The 18,076-nt window shown below is 42.1% G+C and overlaps 1 protein-coding gene across 5 annotated transcripts in view; it reads left to right on the top strand.

Moving 5' to 3' along the window:
- The window catches only part of usp9 (ubiquitin specific peptidase 9), a 104,556-nt gene that overhangs the window by 72,520 nt on the left and 13,960 nt on the right, over positions 1-18,076 (top strand). For 3 of the 5 annotated variants that reach the window (XM_061970768.1, XM_061970765.1, XM_061970767.2), the window contains 9 exons: positions 393-1,149; positions 7,513-7,636; positions 7,726-7,951; positions 8,042-8,171; positions 8,283-8,468; positions 9,055-9,275; positions 9,360-9,448; positions 9,532-9,688; positions 17,508-17,720. In XM_061970768.1, coding sequence (XP_061826752.1) covers positions 393-1,149; positions 7,513-7,636; positions 7,726-7,951; positions 8,042-8,171; positions 8,283-8,468; positions 9,055-9,275; positions 9,360-9,448; positions 9,532-9,688; positions 17,508-17,720 — 2,103 coding nt within the window. Of the gene's footprint in view, positions 1-392; positions 1,150-7,512; positions 7,637-7,725; positions 7,952-8,041; positions 8,172-8,282; positions 8,469-9,054; positions 9,276-9,341; positions 9,449-9,531; positions 9,689-17,507; positions 17,721-18,076 lie in introns of all 5 variants that reach the window. The other 2 variants (XM_061970766.1, XM_061970763.1) reach the window with 1 other exon arrangement.

The raw sequence follows: 18,076 nt of genomic DNA, 5'->3' as shown, positions 1-18,076 counted from the left end.
CATTTTAAAATTTTTCTTTTTCTTGATTATTCACAGTAAATTACTCTCCTCCTTACTTTAAATTCACTTAAAAAAGACACAAAGTAGTGATTTTTATGTTTGACTTGAATGCAAATTCAAACTGTTTTATTTAAAGTCAAGTCAAAGTGTATTTTAGACTGAAACGTATCAGTGACCACACCAGTCCGTCTGCTCACTTATCTTTGCACTGACTGTACAACAACCCACGCCACCTTTCAGGGTAACCATGGAGCATGTACGGTCTAAATAAAGTGCGTGATTCAACTGCATATATACATAATCAATGTGATTATTAATTGTGATTAATCACGAGTTAATGCGTTAATTTTGACATTCCTTAAAAAAAATAATAAGTGTTTTCTCCCATTAAGGTGGACACAGTCAAGCGCCTGCTGATAAAGAAGCTGCCGCCTGTCCTAGCCATCCAACTGAAGCGCTTCGACTACGACTGGGAGCGGGAGTGTGCCATCAAGTTCAACGACTACTTTGAGTTTCCCAGGGAGTTGGACATGGAGCCGTACACGGTCGCCGGCGTGGCCAAGATCGAGGGAGACGACGTCAACCCAGAGAACCAGATGATCCAGCAGAACGAGCCTTCGGAACCCACGCCGTCGGGCAGCTCCAAGTACCGCCTGGTGGGAGTGCTGGTCCACTCGGGCCAGGCCAGTGGCGGACATTACTACTCCTACATCATCCAAAGGAACGGTGGCGATGGCGAGAGGAACCGCTGGTACAAGTTTGACGATGGCGACGTGACCGAGTGCAAGATGGACGACGAGGAGGAGATGAAGAACCAGTGCTTTGGCGGCGAGTACATGGGCGAGGTGTTTGATCACATGATGAAAAGGATGTCGTACCGCCGGCAGAAGCGTTGGTGGAACGCCTACATTCTTTTCTACGAGCGCATGGACTCCTTGGACAAGGACAGCGAGCTTGTCAAATACATCTCAGAGTTGACCATCTCCGCCACCAAGCCACATCAGGTCAAGATGCCTGGTGTCATCGAGTGCAGTGTCCGCAAACAGAACGTCCAATTTATGCACAACCGAATGCAATACAGCCTGGAATATTTCCAGTTCATAAAGAAACTTCTGACCTGTAACAGTGTCTATTTAAACCCTCCTCCAGGTATGTACATTTCTTTACAATGATTAGACACTTAACCTGTCAAGCACTTGGTGTGCTCATTATATAATACTTAGTAGATAGAGGATCAGATGTTTGGTGAATATTGCAAACACTCTACTTATCGAGCACACAATATGACGAAACATATCCACCAGAAAATTAAACAGAGAAAATTAGATACGATATAATTTTTGGAATCCTGTGTCAGCGATTGAGGGGTGTCATGTTGCACCGGAAATTAAATGTTTGAGTGCAGCCGTCAGTTTGTAAAGATTAACATCTTGTGTTTTTGGGATAATCGTATTTTTGAAGTGAGATTTATTTTGTGCATGATTCGAAAAAACAAGTACCGTATTTTCCGCACCATAAGCCGCCCTGGGTTATAAGCCGCGCCTTCAATGAACGGCATATTTCAAAACTTTGTCCACCGTGTTATAAGCCGCATCTAACTGCGCTAAAGGGAATGTCAAAAAAACAGTCAGATAGGTCAGTCAAACTTTAATAATATATTAAAAACCAGCGTTCTAACAACTCTGTTCACTCCCAAAATGTACGGTAATGTGCAAATGTGCAATCACAAACATAGTAAAATTCAAAATAGTGCAGAGCAATAGCAATGTCACAACACACAAAATAAACATAACGCTCACTTTCTGAAGTTATTCTTCATTCATAAATCCCTCGAATTCTTCTCCTTCGGTGTCCGAATTAAAAAGTTGGGCGAATACGGGATCCAAAATGGCCGGCTCCGTCTCGTCGAAGTCATCAGAGTCAATGTTGCTATTGTTGTCCAGCAGTTCCGTGAATCCTGCCTTCCGGAAAGTTCGGACCACAGTTGAGACCGATATATCCGCCCAGGCATTTACAATCCACTGGCAGATGTTGGCGTATGTCGTCCGGCGCTGTCTCCCTGTCTTAGTGGCGCAGGTCATCTTGTTGCTTCAATTCTCTTGCTGCTGCTCTATTTCCGTGTTCTACTGCGTGACTTATTGCCTTGAGTTTGAATTCTGCGTTGTACGCGTGTCTCTTAATAGGAGCCATTTTGTGGTCTTTACAGATGTAAACACACAAATGAAATGAAACGTAATATCCGCTTCTTCTTCTTCTACGGGGGCGGGTGGTTGCTTACAGTAGAAGAAGAAGCGCTTCCTCTTCTATGGGGGCGGGTGCTTACCTTGGCGGTTGCTTACCGTAGAAGAAGAAGCGCTTCCTCTTCTACGGGGAAAAAAGATGGCGGCTGTTTACCGTAGTTGCGAGACCTAAACTTTATGAAAATGAATCTTAATATTAATCCATATATAAAGCGCACCGGGTTATAAGCCGCACTGTCAGCTTTTGAGTAAATTTGTGGTTTTTAGGTGCGGCTAATAGTGCGGAAAATACGGTACCATATTTTCCGCACTATAAGGCGCACCGGATTATAAGGCGCACCTTCAATGAATGGCCTATTTTAAAACTTTGTTCATATAAAAGGCGCATAGAATAGACGCTACAGTAGAGGCTGGGGTTACGTTATGCATCCATTAGATGGAGATGCGCTAAAGGGAATGTCAACAAAACAAATAGTGATTGTACTGACACTTAGGCGGCTGCTTACCGTAGTTGCGAGACCTGTTGTGGCTCAATATTGGTCCATATATAAGGCGCACCGGATTATAAGGCGCACTGTCAGCTTTTGAGGAAATTGGAGGTTTTTCGGTGCGCCTTATAGTGCGGAAAATACGGTACAATAGTGTAGTGCTCAGGTGTGTCTGTCTTGAAAAAATGGTACCTCGTAATACAAGCTTTAAAATATTTATGCTTTAGGTTGACGTTACGAGCCTCCCTGTCGCTGGTTGATGTAGCAAATATCAGTGTGAACCCTGTAAGATCCGACCAAAACATCCAGTCTTGCTCTAGCAATCGACAAAAGTTTGTTTTCCCAATAATATGGATGAATAAGGAGAGAGCTAAGAAGAAGCGGATGATATTCATTAAAGGTGCTGTTTGCAACTTCTTCATAGTAACATTTTTTCAAAGCAAAATAATATAACAAGTACACCACCGGCGAGGTAATGTTACCATTAGTGGTTTACCAGAATACATTTGTCTGACAATTTTCTAAATTTTTCGCAATTACAAAGTTTATGTAATAAAAATGTTCCTGGCCCAGATGAAATAATTGCTGTTTATGGCGGTCTCATCAACACATACTCGGTTGGTAGAGTGGCCGTGCCAGCAACTTGAGGGTTCCAGGTTCAATCCCCGCTTCCGCCATCCTAGTCACTGCCGTTGTGTCCTTGGGCAAGACTCTTTACCCACCTGCTCCCAGTGCCACCCACACTGGTTTAAATGTAACTTAGATATTGGGTTTCACTATGTAAAAAGCGCTTTATAAATATAATTCACTTCACTTCAGTCATGTTGTTATGATAGAACATACATTCAATGACAGCTAACGCTAGCTATCCAAATTGCTATTATTAGCTAACAACACCCAAAGCTAATGCGCGTGCAAGTGTTACCTACGTACATATTTACGTCATTACGTACGAGAAGCCGAATGAGGGCGGGATAAACTGTGTAAAATACATTGGAAAAGTGGAGCCCTCCAGGCATCTGTATAAATGTTGCAAACAGCCCCTTTAAATTACCGTATTTCTCGGAGTATAAGTCGCTCCGGAGTATAAGTCGCACCGGCCAAAAATGCATAATGAAGGAAAAAAACATATATAAGTCGCACTGGAGTATAAGTCGCATTTTTTGGGGAAATTTATTTGATAAAACCCAACACCAAGAATCGACATTTGAAAGGCTGAATAAGTGTACGTTATATGAGGCATAAATAACCAACTGGTATGTTAACGTAACATATTATGGTAAGAGTCATTCAAATAACTATAACATATAGAACATGCTATACGTTTACCAAACAATCTGTCACTCCTAATCGCTAAATCCCATGAAATCTTATACGTCTAGTCCAGGGGTCGGCAACCTTTACCACTCAAAGAGCCATTTTGACCAGTTTCACAAATTAAAGAATACAATGGGAGCCACAAAAATCTTTTGAAATTTAAAATGAAATAACACTGCATACAAAGTTTTGGGGTGGGGGCGGGGTTTGGTGGTAGCAGGGGTGTATAATGTAGCCCGGAATAGTCAGGGCTGCATGGGATTCTGGGTATTTGTTCTGTTGTGTTAAGGTGCAGATGTTCTCCCGAAATGTGTTTGTCATTCTTGTTTGGTTTTGGTTCAAAGTGTGGCGCATTATTAGTAAGAGTCTTAAATGTTGTTTTATATGGCCACCGTCAGTGTAACCTGTGTGGCTGTTGAGCAAGTATGCCTTGCTGTCACTTGTGTGAGCAAGTAGAAGATGCATACAACAAAAGGCTGGGCTGGCACGCTGTTTGTACAGATTGTAGAGGGCGCTAAATGCTGTACCATCATGGCACGCCCTTTTTATTATTGTTAGGGTGAAAATCTGAGAATATTAATCCTGGGAGTTTTCTGCGAGAGGAAATCCTGGAAATCTCCCGGGAAAATCGGGAGGGTCAGCAAGTATGCTGCTGAGCCGCATCAGAGTGATCAAAGAGCCGCATGCGGCTCCAGAGCCGCGGGTTGCCGACCCCTGTTCTAGTCTCTTACGTGAATGAGCTAAATAATATTTTTAAAATAAAGAATAGTGAACAACAGGCTGAATAAGTGTACGTTATATGACTCATCAATAACCAACTGAGAACGTGCCTGGTATGTTAACGTAGCATATTATGGTAAGAGTCATTCAAATAACTATAACATATAGAACATGCTATACGTTTACCAAACAATCTGTCACTCCTAATCGCTAAATCCCATGAAATCTTATACGTCTAGTCTCTTACGTGAATGAGATCAATAATATTATTTGGTATTTTACGGTAATGTGTTAATAATTTCGCACATAAGTCGCTCATGAGTATAAGTCGCACCCCCGGCCAAACTATGACAAAAAAAACTGCGACTTATAGTCCGAAAAATACGGTAAATAAATCTTCAAAAGCATGACAAAGTGGAGTGGGTTTGGTGAAGCAGTTTGAACGGAACGCTGCAACATACTGAAGCAGAATGAGTCCAACCCAAACCAAGTACTTAAAAAAAATATCCGGGCTGTGGACATTTATCCATGACAATATGGAAAAGCTGCTGATGTGTTACGGAGAAGCAGCTCGAAGACGATACTGTAGAAATCCGCTCTCCAAGATAAAGGCTGTACATTACATTACTTCATCAAATTAGTGTGGTCAGTTGTTTGACATTCTATTGTATTGTTTTTCATACAATATTTCAAAATAACTTTTTTTGTTTTTAAAAAGCGAGTACCGGTACATGTTTTAAATAATGCTGTTTTGTGGGGCTAAAAATGTATTTCAATGGGCGACGCTGTTTTGCAATACAATATTTTCAAGGTACTGCAAAAGGCAGCTGCATTACAGAACCAATTACCGTATTTTCCGCACTATAAGGCGCACCGGATTATTAGCCGCACCTTCTATGAATTACATATTTCATAATTTTGTCCACCAATAAGCCGCCCCGGACTAAAAGCCGCGCCTACGCTGCGCTAAAGTGAATGTCAAAAAAACGCTGCGCTAAAGTGAATGTCAAAAAAACAGTCAGATAGTTCAGTCAAACTTTAATAATATATTGAAAACCAGCGTTCTAACAACTCTGTCCCAAAATGTACAAATGTGCAATCACAAACATAGTAAAATTCAAAATGGTGTAGAGCAATAGCAACATACCGGTAATGTTGCTCGAACGTTAATGTCACAACACACAACACACAAAATAAACATAGCGCTCACTTTCTGAAGTTATTCTTCATTCGTACCGGTAAATCCTTCGAATTCTTCGTCTTCGGTGTCCGAATTGAAAAGTTGCGCTAGCGTGGCTTCCAAAATGGCGGGCTCCGTCTCTTCGAAATCATCGGATTCAGTGTCGCTGTTGTTGTGCAGCAGTTCTGTGAATCCTGCCTTCCGGAAAGCTCGGACCACAGTTGTGACAGAAATATCTGCCCAGGCATTTACAATCCACTGGCAGATGTTGGCGTATGTTGTCCGGCGTTGTCTGCCCGTCTTAGTGAAGGTGTGTTCGCCTTCGGTCATCCATTTTTCCCACGCAGTTCGCAGTCGTGATTTGAATGCCCTGTTGACACCAATATCCAGCGGTTGGAGTTCTTTGGTTAATCCACCCGGAATGACGGCGAGTGTTGTATTTGTGTGCTTCACTTGTTTTTTGACACCATCTGTGATGTGGGCGCGCATAGTCATATATCAACATGGACGGAGCAGCGTGAAAAAAGCCACCCGGCCGCTTCGCGTAAACTTCCCTTAACCACTCGCTCATCTTTTCTTCATCCATCCATCCCTTCGAGTTAGCTTTTATGATGACGCCGGCTGGAAAGGTCTCTTTTGGCAAGGTCTTCCTTTTGAATATCACCATGAGTGGAAGTTAGCATGGCAAGCTAGAACCACAGTGAAGGATGACTTCTCATTCCCTGTGGAGCGAATATTCACCGTACGTGCTCCCGTTCCACAGTGCGGTTCAGTTGCTGTGAAATACGGTAGTAATCCGTGTGCGGATGGAGAGATTGCGTCTTTTTATGACCCGGATCGTTTAGTAGGAGCCATTTTGTGGTCTTTACAGATGTAAACAGGAAATGAAACGTACGGTGATATCCGCGCGTTTTTTCTTCTTCTTCCGGGGGCGGGTGAAGCGCTTCCTGTTCTATGGGGGCGGGTGAAGCGCTTCCTGTTCTATGGGGGCGGGTGCTTTCCTTGGCGGTTGCTTGCGTAGAAGAAGAAGCGCTTCCTGTTCTACCGGGAAAAAAGATGGCGGCTGTTTACCGAAGTTGCGAGACCGAAACTTTATGAAAATGAATCGTAATAAAGCGCACCGGGTTATTAGGCGCACTGTCAGCTTTTGAGAAAAATTGTGGTTTTTAGGTGCGCCTTATAGTGCGGAAAATACGGTAGACTCCTATCCAGAGGTAGTACCACTGTAGTTTACTGGTAGCGAGCGTAGTGGTACACGGCTAACTTTCATGTAACAAGCGTGGCCATTTTAAGTGTAAATATGAATCTGTTTGTGTGATTCATTGGTCACCCAGCCATAGTGTAGTTCTGCATTTTGCACACTGTCAGCTGGGGTAGACTCCTTTTTCGTTGCAACCCAAAACAGAAAAAGCCGTAGAGAACTGATGGATGAGTTAATGGCTTTAATACCACCCTGGGGCAATGCAAACGTCATTACTGCAGCTGATTTAGCCTTTGTAAAGCTTTACTCACTGAAACATTTTTATATTTGAACATGCAAACGTGAGTCTTGCTCTCTCTCACTCAGGACAAGACCACCTTCTGCCAGAGGCAGAGGAGATTGCTATGATAAGTGCTCAGCTGGCTGCTCGCTTCCTCTTTAGCACAGGCTTCCACACCAAGAAAGTAGTGAGGGGTCCTGCCAGTGATTGGTAAGCACTGTTCGCCTGCCTCGTTTTTCGTCTTTCTCCCCCTAAAATGCCTTCTCCCCCTAAAATGCCTTCTCCTTCCCTCTGTGAAGGTATGACGCTCTCTGCGTCCTGCTGAGACACAGTAAGAATGTACGCTACTGGTTTGCACACAACGTCCTGTTTGCTTATCCGAACCGGTTCTCCGAGTACTTGCTGGAGTGCCCCAGTGCGGAGGTTCGCAGCGCCTTCGCTAAGCTCATTGTGTTCATCGCCCACTTCTCGCTGCAAGATGGCCCATGCCCTTCCCCCACCGCATCACCAGGAACCTCCGTTCAGGTGGGTAGCGCCCCTCCCCCATTTTTACAACTTTGAAGGTTTCAAGCAGCTGTTTCTCATATTTACTTCTTGATTTCCCACATTCATCAGGGCTGCGATAACCTCAGTCTCAGCGACCACCTTCTAAGAGCCATACTCAACCTGCTCAGACGAGAGGTTTCCGAACACGGCCGTCACCTGCAGCAGTACTTCAACCTCTTTGTCATGTACGCCAATCTGGGTAAGAGGCACGCCGGAACCTTCCACACCTGTCATGTACACCTGCTGTGACCAACTGGATTTACTTAATTTTATAATGCGTTCTTTTACATTTTTTTTCTCTTGTTCACAGGTCTGGCTGAGAAAACCCAGCTGCTGAAGCTGAATGTGCCAGCCACGTTCATGTTGGTCGCTCTGGATGAGGGTCCTGGCCCACCAATCAAGTACCAGTACGCCGAACTGGGCAAGCTGTACACTGTCGTCTCGCAGCTGATTCGCTGCTGTGACGTGTCCTCGCGCATGCAGTCGTCTATCAACGGTGAGTGTGGTGGTTTTAGCTGAGTGGGAAGGGAAGTCTCCCTAAAAAGACTTACTGTTTTAATTCATTTGTAGTTTTCCTCTCACTAAGTTTGAATATTTTGGTATAAGTCAGAGTTCAACAAACTTGAACTTTTGCTGTTGTTTTTTTGTCATAAAAAAATACAATCATGTTAAACTGTGAGTTAGGTAAATGTTATGTATTTGAAGACATTTACATTTGTGGAAATATTGCGGGGGAAATCTGAACCGAGGATGTCGTTGTGGCTTGTGCAGCCCTTTGAGACACTTGTAATTTAGGGCTATATAAATAAACATTGATTGATTGAAATATAAAAAAAATATTATATTAAAGTAATCAAACAACAATTTAATGACCCATCCTGTTAAAGTCCTCTGATGTAAACCATTTTGCCCAATGAAGATCTACATCCTTGCTCAGGATCTGGTGACTGACAAAGCAGCCACTCTGAGCTTCTGTGCTGTGTAGCCAGAGCTCGGAGCTGAGGGCCTCTGAAAAGCAAAAGAGGTGAAAAATAAGCGTTATCTTTCCAATGCTAACATCTGTTCATCCATCTTCCATGCAGGTAACCCCCCTCTGAGTAACCCCTATGGGGACACCAACCTGACGGCCCCGGTGATGCTGGTGCAGCAGTTGGTGGCGGACATCCTCTTTGTGCGGACTAGCTACGTGAAGAAAATTATTGAGGACTGCAGCAACTCGGAGGAGACTGTGAAGCTGCTCCGCTTTAGCTGCTGGGAGAACCCCCAGTTTTCCTCCACTGTGCTCAGTGAGCTCCTCTGGCAGGTAAAACTACACATTACCAGAACCTATTTGCTTGTGCTGATAGCTTGCTTACCTGTAAATTAACAGGTTCATGTTTCTGAAAAGGTGGCGTACTCTTACAATTATGAGCTCAGGCCTCATTTGGACTTGCTGCTTCAGATCCTTCTTATCGAGGACTCCTGGCAGACACACAGGTCCGACTTGATTTGACTTTTTTGAGGCTGGGTACGATGTGCCGTGTCATTATGTAACGTCATAACGTCGCTTGTTGGTGCAGGATCCACAATGTGCTCAAAGGGATTCCTGATGACAGGGATGGTCTTTTTGATACCATCCAGCGCTCCAAGAACCACTACCAGAAACGAGCCTACCAGTGCATCAAGTGCATGGTGGCCCTCTTTAGCAACTGCCCAGTGGCTTACCAAATCCTGCAGGTAGGTATCGCTAACACAACTCATGAATGAATTGAAATCTCTGCTCAAATAATGATATGGGACTAGGGATGGGCGATATAGCCTAAAGTCTGTATCGCAATATATATTGTAGCCTCTTCCGATAACGATGTACATCTCTATGAATGTCAATAAAATAACTACCGTATTTTCCGCACTATAAGGCGCACCGGATTATTAGCCGCACCTTCAATGAATGGCATATTTCATAACTTTGTCCACCAATAAGCCGCCCCGGACTATAAGCCGTGCCTACGCTGCGCTAAAGGGAATGTCAAAAAAACAGTCAGATAGGTCAGTCAAACTTTAATAATATATTAAAAACCAGCGTTCTAACTCTGTTCACTCCCAAAATGTACGCAAATGTGCAATCACAAACATAGTAAAATTCAAAATAGTGCAGAGCAATAGCAACATAATGTTGCTCGAACGTTAATGTCACAACACACAAAATAAACATAGCGCTCACTTTCTGAAGTTATTCTTCATTCGTAAATCCTTCGTCTTCGGTGTCCGAAGTGAAAAGTTGGGCAAATTTACGATCCACTGGCAGATGTTGGCGTCGTCTGGCGCTGCCTCCTCGTCTTAGTGAAGGTGTGTTCGCCTTCTGTCATCCATTGTTCCCACGCAGTTAGCAGTCTAGCTTCGAATGCCCTGTTGACACCAATATCTAGCGGCTGGAGGTCTTTTGTCAATCCACCCGGAATGACGGCGAGTATTGAATTAAGCGCGTAAGCGTGTCTCTCAATGTGCTGTTATGAGCTAGCAAATATAACAACTACACTACCCAGCATGCAACGATAGTTACGAGCATGCGCGGTAGCCCTGAGAAGCGTTGTATGCTGGCAGTTAGCACGCTGTGAGTAAACGTTGAGAACTCAGTTAACACGCCTCGTCTGCATTATTTATAATTAGACAGACAACACACTTAATAGGAGCCATTTTGGGGTCTTTACATAAAACACACAAATGGAAATGAAACGTCACATATCCCAGCATGCACCGCGCGCTTCTTCTACGGGGAAAAAAGATGGCGGCTGTTTACCGTAGTTGCGAGACCTAAACTTTATGAAAATGAATCTTAATATTTATCCATATATAAAGCGCACCGGGTTATAAGGCGCACTGTCAGCTTTTGAGAACATTTGTGGTTTTTAGGTGCGCCTTATAGTGCGGAAAATACGGTATTTCAAAAAGGGTTACAAAGGGTTACAAAAAAAGTAACATATTGTGTCGTTTCCGTTGTTTTATTTTATCGAAACTATTATTAATCGACTGGACTTTCACATTATCTATTAATGTAAGAATTTCAATAACTGTATCCAATCGGCATTCATGGCAACCGCTCACCCAGAAGGGGTGTCCCAATACCTGCGACACCTTCCCAAGGTTTCTTCTTCTTCCCAGCTTAGGCTTTTGGAGTATTGCCTTGGGTGGATATAGGTTCCGATCTGGGGATGCTGTTGTGGTTTGTGAAGCCCTTCGAGACACTTGCGATTAAGGGCTATATAAATAAGTTTGAATTGATTTATACTTGATAACTTACTGTAAATCGCTGTTTGCTTTCTCTAGTAACATGTTTTTATCTACACTTCTGTTAAAATGTAATAAACACTTCTTCTATTGTTTCAGTAATTTAGATTTGTTTTGGGCAATACTGCAAATTTGGGTATTGATTTAATACCTAGTAGTTACAGAGGCGGTACTGTATTACTTACATTTTTCAACATCATTGAACTACTACATTTTTAACAATTGTTAAATATTTAAATTATTTCCAACTATTAACTCTGATTTAAATAATTAGGTTTTTGCCCTTTAAGTCCTCTTGTGTCCAGGGACATATTTCTTGAGTTTCTAAACACTACCGTATTTTCCGCACTATAAGGCGCACCGGATTATTAGCCGCACCTTCTATGAATTACATATTTCATAATTTTGTCCACCAATAAGCCGCCCCGGACTATAAGCCGCGCCTACGCTGCGCTAAAGTGAATGTCAAAAAAACGCTGCGCTAAAGTGAATGTCAAAAAAACAGTCAGATAGTTCAGTCAAACTTTAATAATATATTGAAAACCAGCGTTCTAACAACTCTGTCCCAAAATGTACGCAAATGTGCAATCACAAACATAGTAAAATTCAAAATGGTGTAGAGCAATAAATAGCAACATAATGTTGCTCGAACGTTAATGTCACAACACACAAAATAAACATAGCGCTCACCTTCTGAAGTTATTCTTCATTCGTAAATCCTTCGAATTCTTCGTCTTCGGTGTCCGAATTGAAAAGTTGCGCAAGCGTGGGATCCAAAAATGGCCGGCTCCGCCTCGTCGAAGTCATCGGATTCAGTGTCGCTGTTGTTGTGCAGCAGTTCTGTGAATCCTGCCTTCCGGAAAGCTCGGACCACAGTTGTGACCGAAACTATCTGCCCAGGCATTTACGATCCACTGGCAGATGTTGGCGTATGTCGACCGGCGCTATCTGCCCGTCTTAGTGAAGGTGTGTTCGCCTTCGGAGCTGTGTGAAAAAAGCCACCCGGCCTCTTCGCGTAAACTTCCCTTAACCACTCGCTCATCTTTTCTTCATCCATCCATCCCTTCGAGTTAGCTTTTATGATGACGCCGGCTGGAAAGGTCTCTTTTGGCAAGGTCTTCCTTTTGAATATCACCATGGGTGGAAGTTAGCATGGCAAGCTAGAACCACAGTGAAGGATGACTTCTCATTCCCTGTGGTGCGAATATTCACCGTACGTGCTCCCGTTCCACAGTGCGGTTCAGTTGCTGTGAAATACGGTAGTAATCCGTGTGCGGATGGAGAGATTGCGTCTTTTTATGAACCGGATCCTTGTCCTTTGTAGGAGCCATTTTGTGGTCTTTACAGATGTAAACAGGAAATGAAACGTACGGTGATATCCGCGCGTTTTTTCTTCTTCTTCCGGGGGCGGGTGGTTGCTTAAAGCGCTTCCTGTTCTATGGGGGCGGGTGCTTTCCTTGGCGGTTGCTTGCGTAGAAGAAGCGCTTCCTGTTCTACCGGGAAAAAAGATGGCGGCTGTTTACCGAAGTTGCGAGATCGAAACTTTATGAAAATTAATCGTAATAAAGCGCACCGGGTTATAAGGCGCACTGTTAGCTTTTGAGAAAATTTGTGGTTTTTAGGTGCGCCTTATAGTGCGGAAAATACGGTAATATTGACCATATAATATTACTATTAGAGCTGCAGCTATCGAATATTTTAGTATTAGCTTTATTATTATTTTATTATTTTTAATTTTTTTGTCCTGTCCCATCTTCTCAGGCAAATCATAGTTGCTGTAGATGCCCATATCGGCTGTACAAATTTACTTTACAAAAGAGAAGTGTGGGATACTTCTCTTGTTACCTTATTTGTATTTTGACTTTATTAAATTGGTTTATATTATTATTTGATGCAGCCGGGCCGGAGCAATATTTTTGCTTAAGGTTTAATTATACATGTTAAGATGTGCCCTCAATTTTGCGTTTGGCCTAATTGCCTTTTATTTCCTAAACGCCTGTTTCATTATTGAAGGCTGACACGCACAGCTGAAATGCGTCTGTTGTTGATTGTGCCAATTAGTGGGTGCTAATAAAAACAGATGCGCTCACAGCCCTATGTGCTGAGTGGTGTGACCGCATAAACAAAGTTCTGGTCTCTCGTGCGTTTTTGATGATTATTATACGGTGCCGTTTAAATGGTGATTTATCCACTCAAATCCACTGAGCTGTTTTCAACCTGCCAACAATACATGAACAATATAAAAAGACAAACCACTTAATGACAACTGTTTTAAATTTTAAGAATGCAATACAGTTCATTGTATTCTTTGCATGCAAAATAGTAATCAATGTTCATTTTGCCATCATAACATGTTACAGATGAAAACACATATATAAAATTAGTTCAAAATTAATATTCCCTGAGAAAGTTAAAATAAAACTATATTCTTAGTATCAAAAATAAAACTATAAGAACAGTTTTCATTGTATGAAACATAAAAAGTGGATTAGGTAGTGCCTTTAATACTGCATTTGACATGTGCAACTAGTGGTAAGTCACCACCAAGCAAAATGTGCATGCTCAGAAAAGTAGCGTCAGATTTACCGCCTGTCCGAGCACCCACTGGTAGAAATGTAGATCGGCGCCTATGCTATAGAGACTATAGAGGGTGCAAGTGCAAGCTATCCAAGTAGCATGACTTGAATAACCCGAATAACTTTGCACAACTACTTTCGCGTGGTTACTAATGAAAGGCTAATTGAACACGACAGCTTCAATGTTAGTTTTCAACACCTTTTGGCGGCATTTGAGGACTTTGTGGGAGTAAAATAACACAACCTGGTTATCATAATGAATAACATTTATTTTACCAACACAACTTTTGCGTTTACATTTGATAATAGATGACTTACCTCGACTCTGGACGTCCCTCAATCGGATGCTTTCTCGACAGGTGCTGCAGCATCGAACTTGTGCTCTTGTGGTATGCGAGCTCCACTTTGCAATGTTTGCATACGATTGCGTTTTCCTTCGATTTTAGTGTGAAGTTGTTCCCACACTTTAAACAACTTTTGTCGCTTCTTAATTCCCTCGTTTTGCTATGGCTCCTGTCTACTGCTTTCTTCGGCGTCTGGCATTGTGAGGTATCTTGGCGAAAAAGTTTACTAAATTCAAGCGTATTAAAAGGAGCGGTGCAGTGCAGGGGGCGTATGATCTGACATAAACACACTGTGCCATACCTAAACAGTCCGTGCGAAACGTGAGCTTTGACTACTTAACAAGGCAAAATGCCATAAAAAAAAAAAAGACGCCTCAGCGAAAATTCATCAAATATATTTTGTAACCGAGTTACTCGAGGAATCGTTTCAGCTCTAATTACTATACATCAGGGGTGCTCACACTTTTTCTGCAGGCGAGCTACTTTTCAATTGATCAAGTCGTGGGGATCTACCTCATTCATATATATAATTTATATTTACTTATTTATGAAATACATGTTTTTGTTAACAAGTTAAAGGTGTTTAATGATAATGCAAGCATGTTTAACACATATAGTTAATATTGTTAAAAAATTAAAGGTGTTTAATGATAATACAAGTATGTTTGATACATATAGTTAATATTGTTAACAAGTAAAAGGTGTTTAAAGATAATGAAAGCATGTTTAACACATATAGTTAATATTGTTAAAAAATTAAAGGTGTTTAATAATAATACACGCATGTTTAATACATATAGTTAATATTGTTAACAACTTAAAGGTGTTTAAAGATAATACAAGCATGTTTAACACATATAGTTAATATTGTTAACAAGTTAAAGGTGTTTAAAGATAATACAAGCATGTTTAACACATATAGTTAATATTGTTAACAAGTTAAAGGTGTTTAAAGATAATACAAGCATGTTTAACACATATAGTTAATATTGTTAATAAGTTAAAGGTGTTTAAAGATAATACAAGCATGTTTAACACATATAGATTCCTTTCTTTCATGAAGACAAGAATATAAGTTGGTGTATTACCTGATTGTGATGACTTGCATTGATTGGAATCAGACAGTGGTGCTGATGTCCGCATTTTCGAATGGAGGAGAAAAAAAGTCCTCCATTCTGTCCAATACCAGATGAAAGTGGTTGGTTTTTGGCATCTTATTTGTCCAGCTTCCGTACTCCTTTGTATACACTTTACAAGAAATACATTGTCGGCAAACTCCGTAGCTTGCTAGCTTGTGCACGCCAGCTTTCTGAGACTCTTATTTTGGTAGCGCAACTGTGCAGTCGGTCTTTGGAGTTTTGACGACACGTACTGCGCCAGAGTCTGTTGAAATAAAGTGTTTCTCGCCTTCCAGTCGGTAATTTTAATGAGCTGGCAGCAGCCAGCGTCATCTCAGAAGACCCTCGGGTGCCGTGAATGTCAATCAAGTGACGTCATAGTGAAGATTTATGATCGCTCATTTTTAGGACAATTTTTTTAATGCCTGGCTGGTGATCGACTGACACACCCTCCGAGATCGACCGGTAGCTCGCGATCGACGTAATGAGCACCCCTGCTATACATGATATCGTTACTTTCGATGATTTGTATCGATTCAGCCACCTTGGTTTTACATTCAAGAGCTTTAACTCGCACTTAGAATATCCTCTTAGTGTGTAGTGCAGCATGTTTAGCTATTCGGACACATGCATTTTATTTGCAGCCATGAAGGTATCCTAACTTAGACGTGGCTTTGCTCTGTGGAAGGACGTTGGCTACTAGCGAGAATACCATTCTGTTAAAGATCCTTTGGTTCGCTTGTCGCTGTGCAATTTGGTTCAATCTTAAATAAGACATAGGAAGTGGTTTTAGGCTTGTCTCTGCAGTTAAGACTGTTTAAAAAGCGCTTTTAGGAAGGCTCTTCGTTTAATGCTAAATCCACACCTGTCTCTGTGTCTCAAAGAATCACCATTGTGCACTTTTTCAACTTACTACATTTTCCCAGTAGCTCTGCACTTTTCCAACGTAATAGATGCCATACATCACACACAAAAATGTAACATTGAGGAGTGAATAGGGCTGGGCGATATGACTAAAAAATGTATCACGATATAAGTGTTTCATATCAGTCGATATCGATAATTATTGATTAAAAAAAACAAAACCTATTCTAAATAAAGACCAGGAGAAAAAAGGCTGAATTTAAATACTTTTATATTAAATATAAGTAGGTAGCATGTCCTTCGCTAATTGATCCACCACTGCATCCGTTATTTCTTTATAACGTTTTGAATTTTTGTCGTATGGCACTGCTGCCGAGTACCTCTCGATGGTGGTCTGTTGTTGCCGCTTCGGTGCTGTTCCACTTGCACCGGCTGATGTAGATGGTTGTGGCTGTTTTGATACTGCTGTACTCCAGCGGGTGAGAGCGGCTCAGGTGGTAAAATAAGTTTGTCGTGTTCCCAGACTTGGTCGGGACGACGACCTTGCAAAGTTTGCAGACAGTATTACTCTGATTCGTATCGGACTTAAAAAATCCAAAATACTGCCAAACTGGTGACGTGACGTTTCTTTTTTTTTATTTACAATTTCCTCTCGTGCTGCCGCACTCATATTCCCGTTTTGTTTCACTCCTCGTCGTCAGCTCGCCGTTGTTGCTTTTTTTTTTTTTTCCTGTTAGCATTTCCCAGAATGCCTTGCGGTTCAGGCTCGGCCGTGATAGGTTGAGAGGCCAAAGCCCTTCCTCTGCCTACACCCCCCCCAGAATGCCGTGCGGTTCCGGCTCGGCATTTCTTCCTATTTTTTTCTAACAGAACTCAGTGAAATTATTGAACGTTCTATCGACCCCATTTTCTATTGATATTGATCACATGTCTATCGCGACATATATTATTATTTTATCGCCCAGCCCTAGGAGTGGATATTAATGTTGGCAATACTAGCATAGCTATGTGAGTTACAGTGCTAACATTACACTCATTTTAACAGCAACATCATGCTAGGTTGGCCTATTTGCTGAAGAAAAACTAATGATCAAATGTACAGTTCCAATGTTTGTTGCTGACTGACTGCAAGTTAGCAGAGTGCCAGTGTGCATTTTAAGATGATTAGCGAAGCCATTTTAGATGTGTAGTGAAGCCATCTGTGTGTGTATTTTTCACCAAGTGGAATATAATATTGTTTGTCCACTGTCACAGCACCACTAAAATAGAGTAATCCTAGTGTCTTGGCACCTACATTCTCTTGCTTATAAAGTTTAATAGCCGTACGTTGTTTAACCAAGCGTATTTGCTGTGTGCGCCCACACAGAGTAACGGTGACCTCAAGCGAAAGTGGACGTGGGCAGTGGAGTGGCTAGGCGACGAGCTGGAGAGGAGGCCTTACTCTGGGAACCCACAGTACACATACAACAATTGGTCGCCTCCAGTCCAGAGCAACGAGACGTCCAACGGCTACTTCCTTGAGCGCTCACACAGCGCACGCATGACCCTCGCCAAGGCCTGCGAGCTGTGTCCCGAGGAGGTAATCACACATCAAATTGACTGTGATGAATACTTAATGACTACGTTTACATTAACCAGGGGTGTCCAAAGTCTGGCTCGGAGGGCTTTTTGCAACGCCCGCAGGATATTATAACCTTGAAGTGTGGACTTACTTTAGACTTTTAGGCTTTTGCCAACAAATTACACAAAGCTGTCAATGAAGGCTGTATTCTTTAAGTATAATGAATTGTTCAACATACACCGACCTACGTTGGATTGCTTTTAGTGTGTTTTCTAACAAATGTGAAGGATTTGAGAGTGGTCCTCACAACCGTCAGTTTTTAATGTTAATGTGGCCCTTGATGGAAAAGGTTTGGACACCCCTAACTTATTGTG

The sequence above is a fragment of the Nerophis lumbriciformis genome, linkage group LG13 (genome assembly GCF_033978685.3).
Source record: "Nerophis lumbriciformis linkage group LG13, RoL_Nlum_v2.1, whole genome shotgun sequence".
Lineage (NCBI taxonomy): Eukaryota > Metazoa > Chordata > Actinopteri > Syngnathiformes > Syngnathidae > Nerophis > Nerophis lumbriciformis.
Note: the sequence above shows the minus strand (reverse complement) of the source record. Positions and strands in the feature narration are given on the sequence as shown.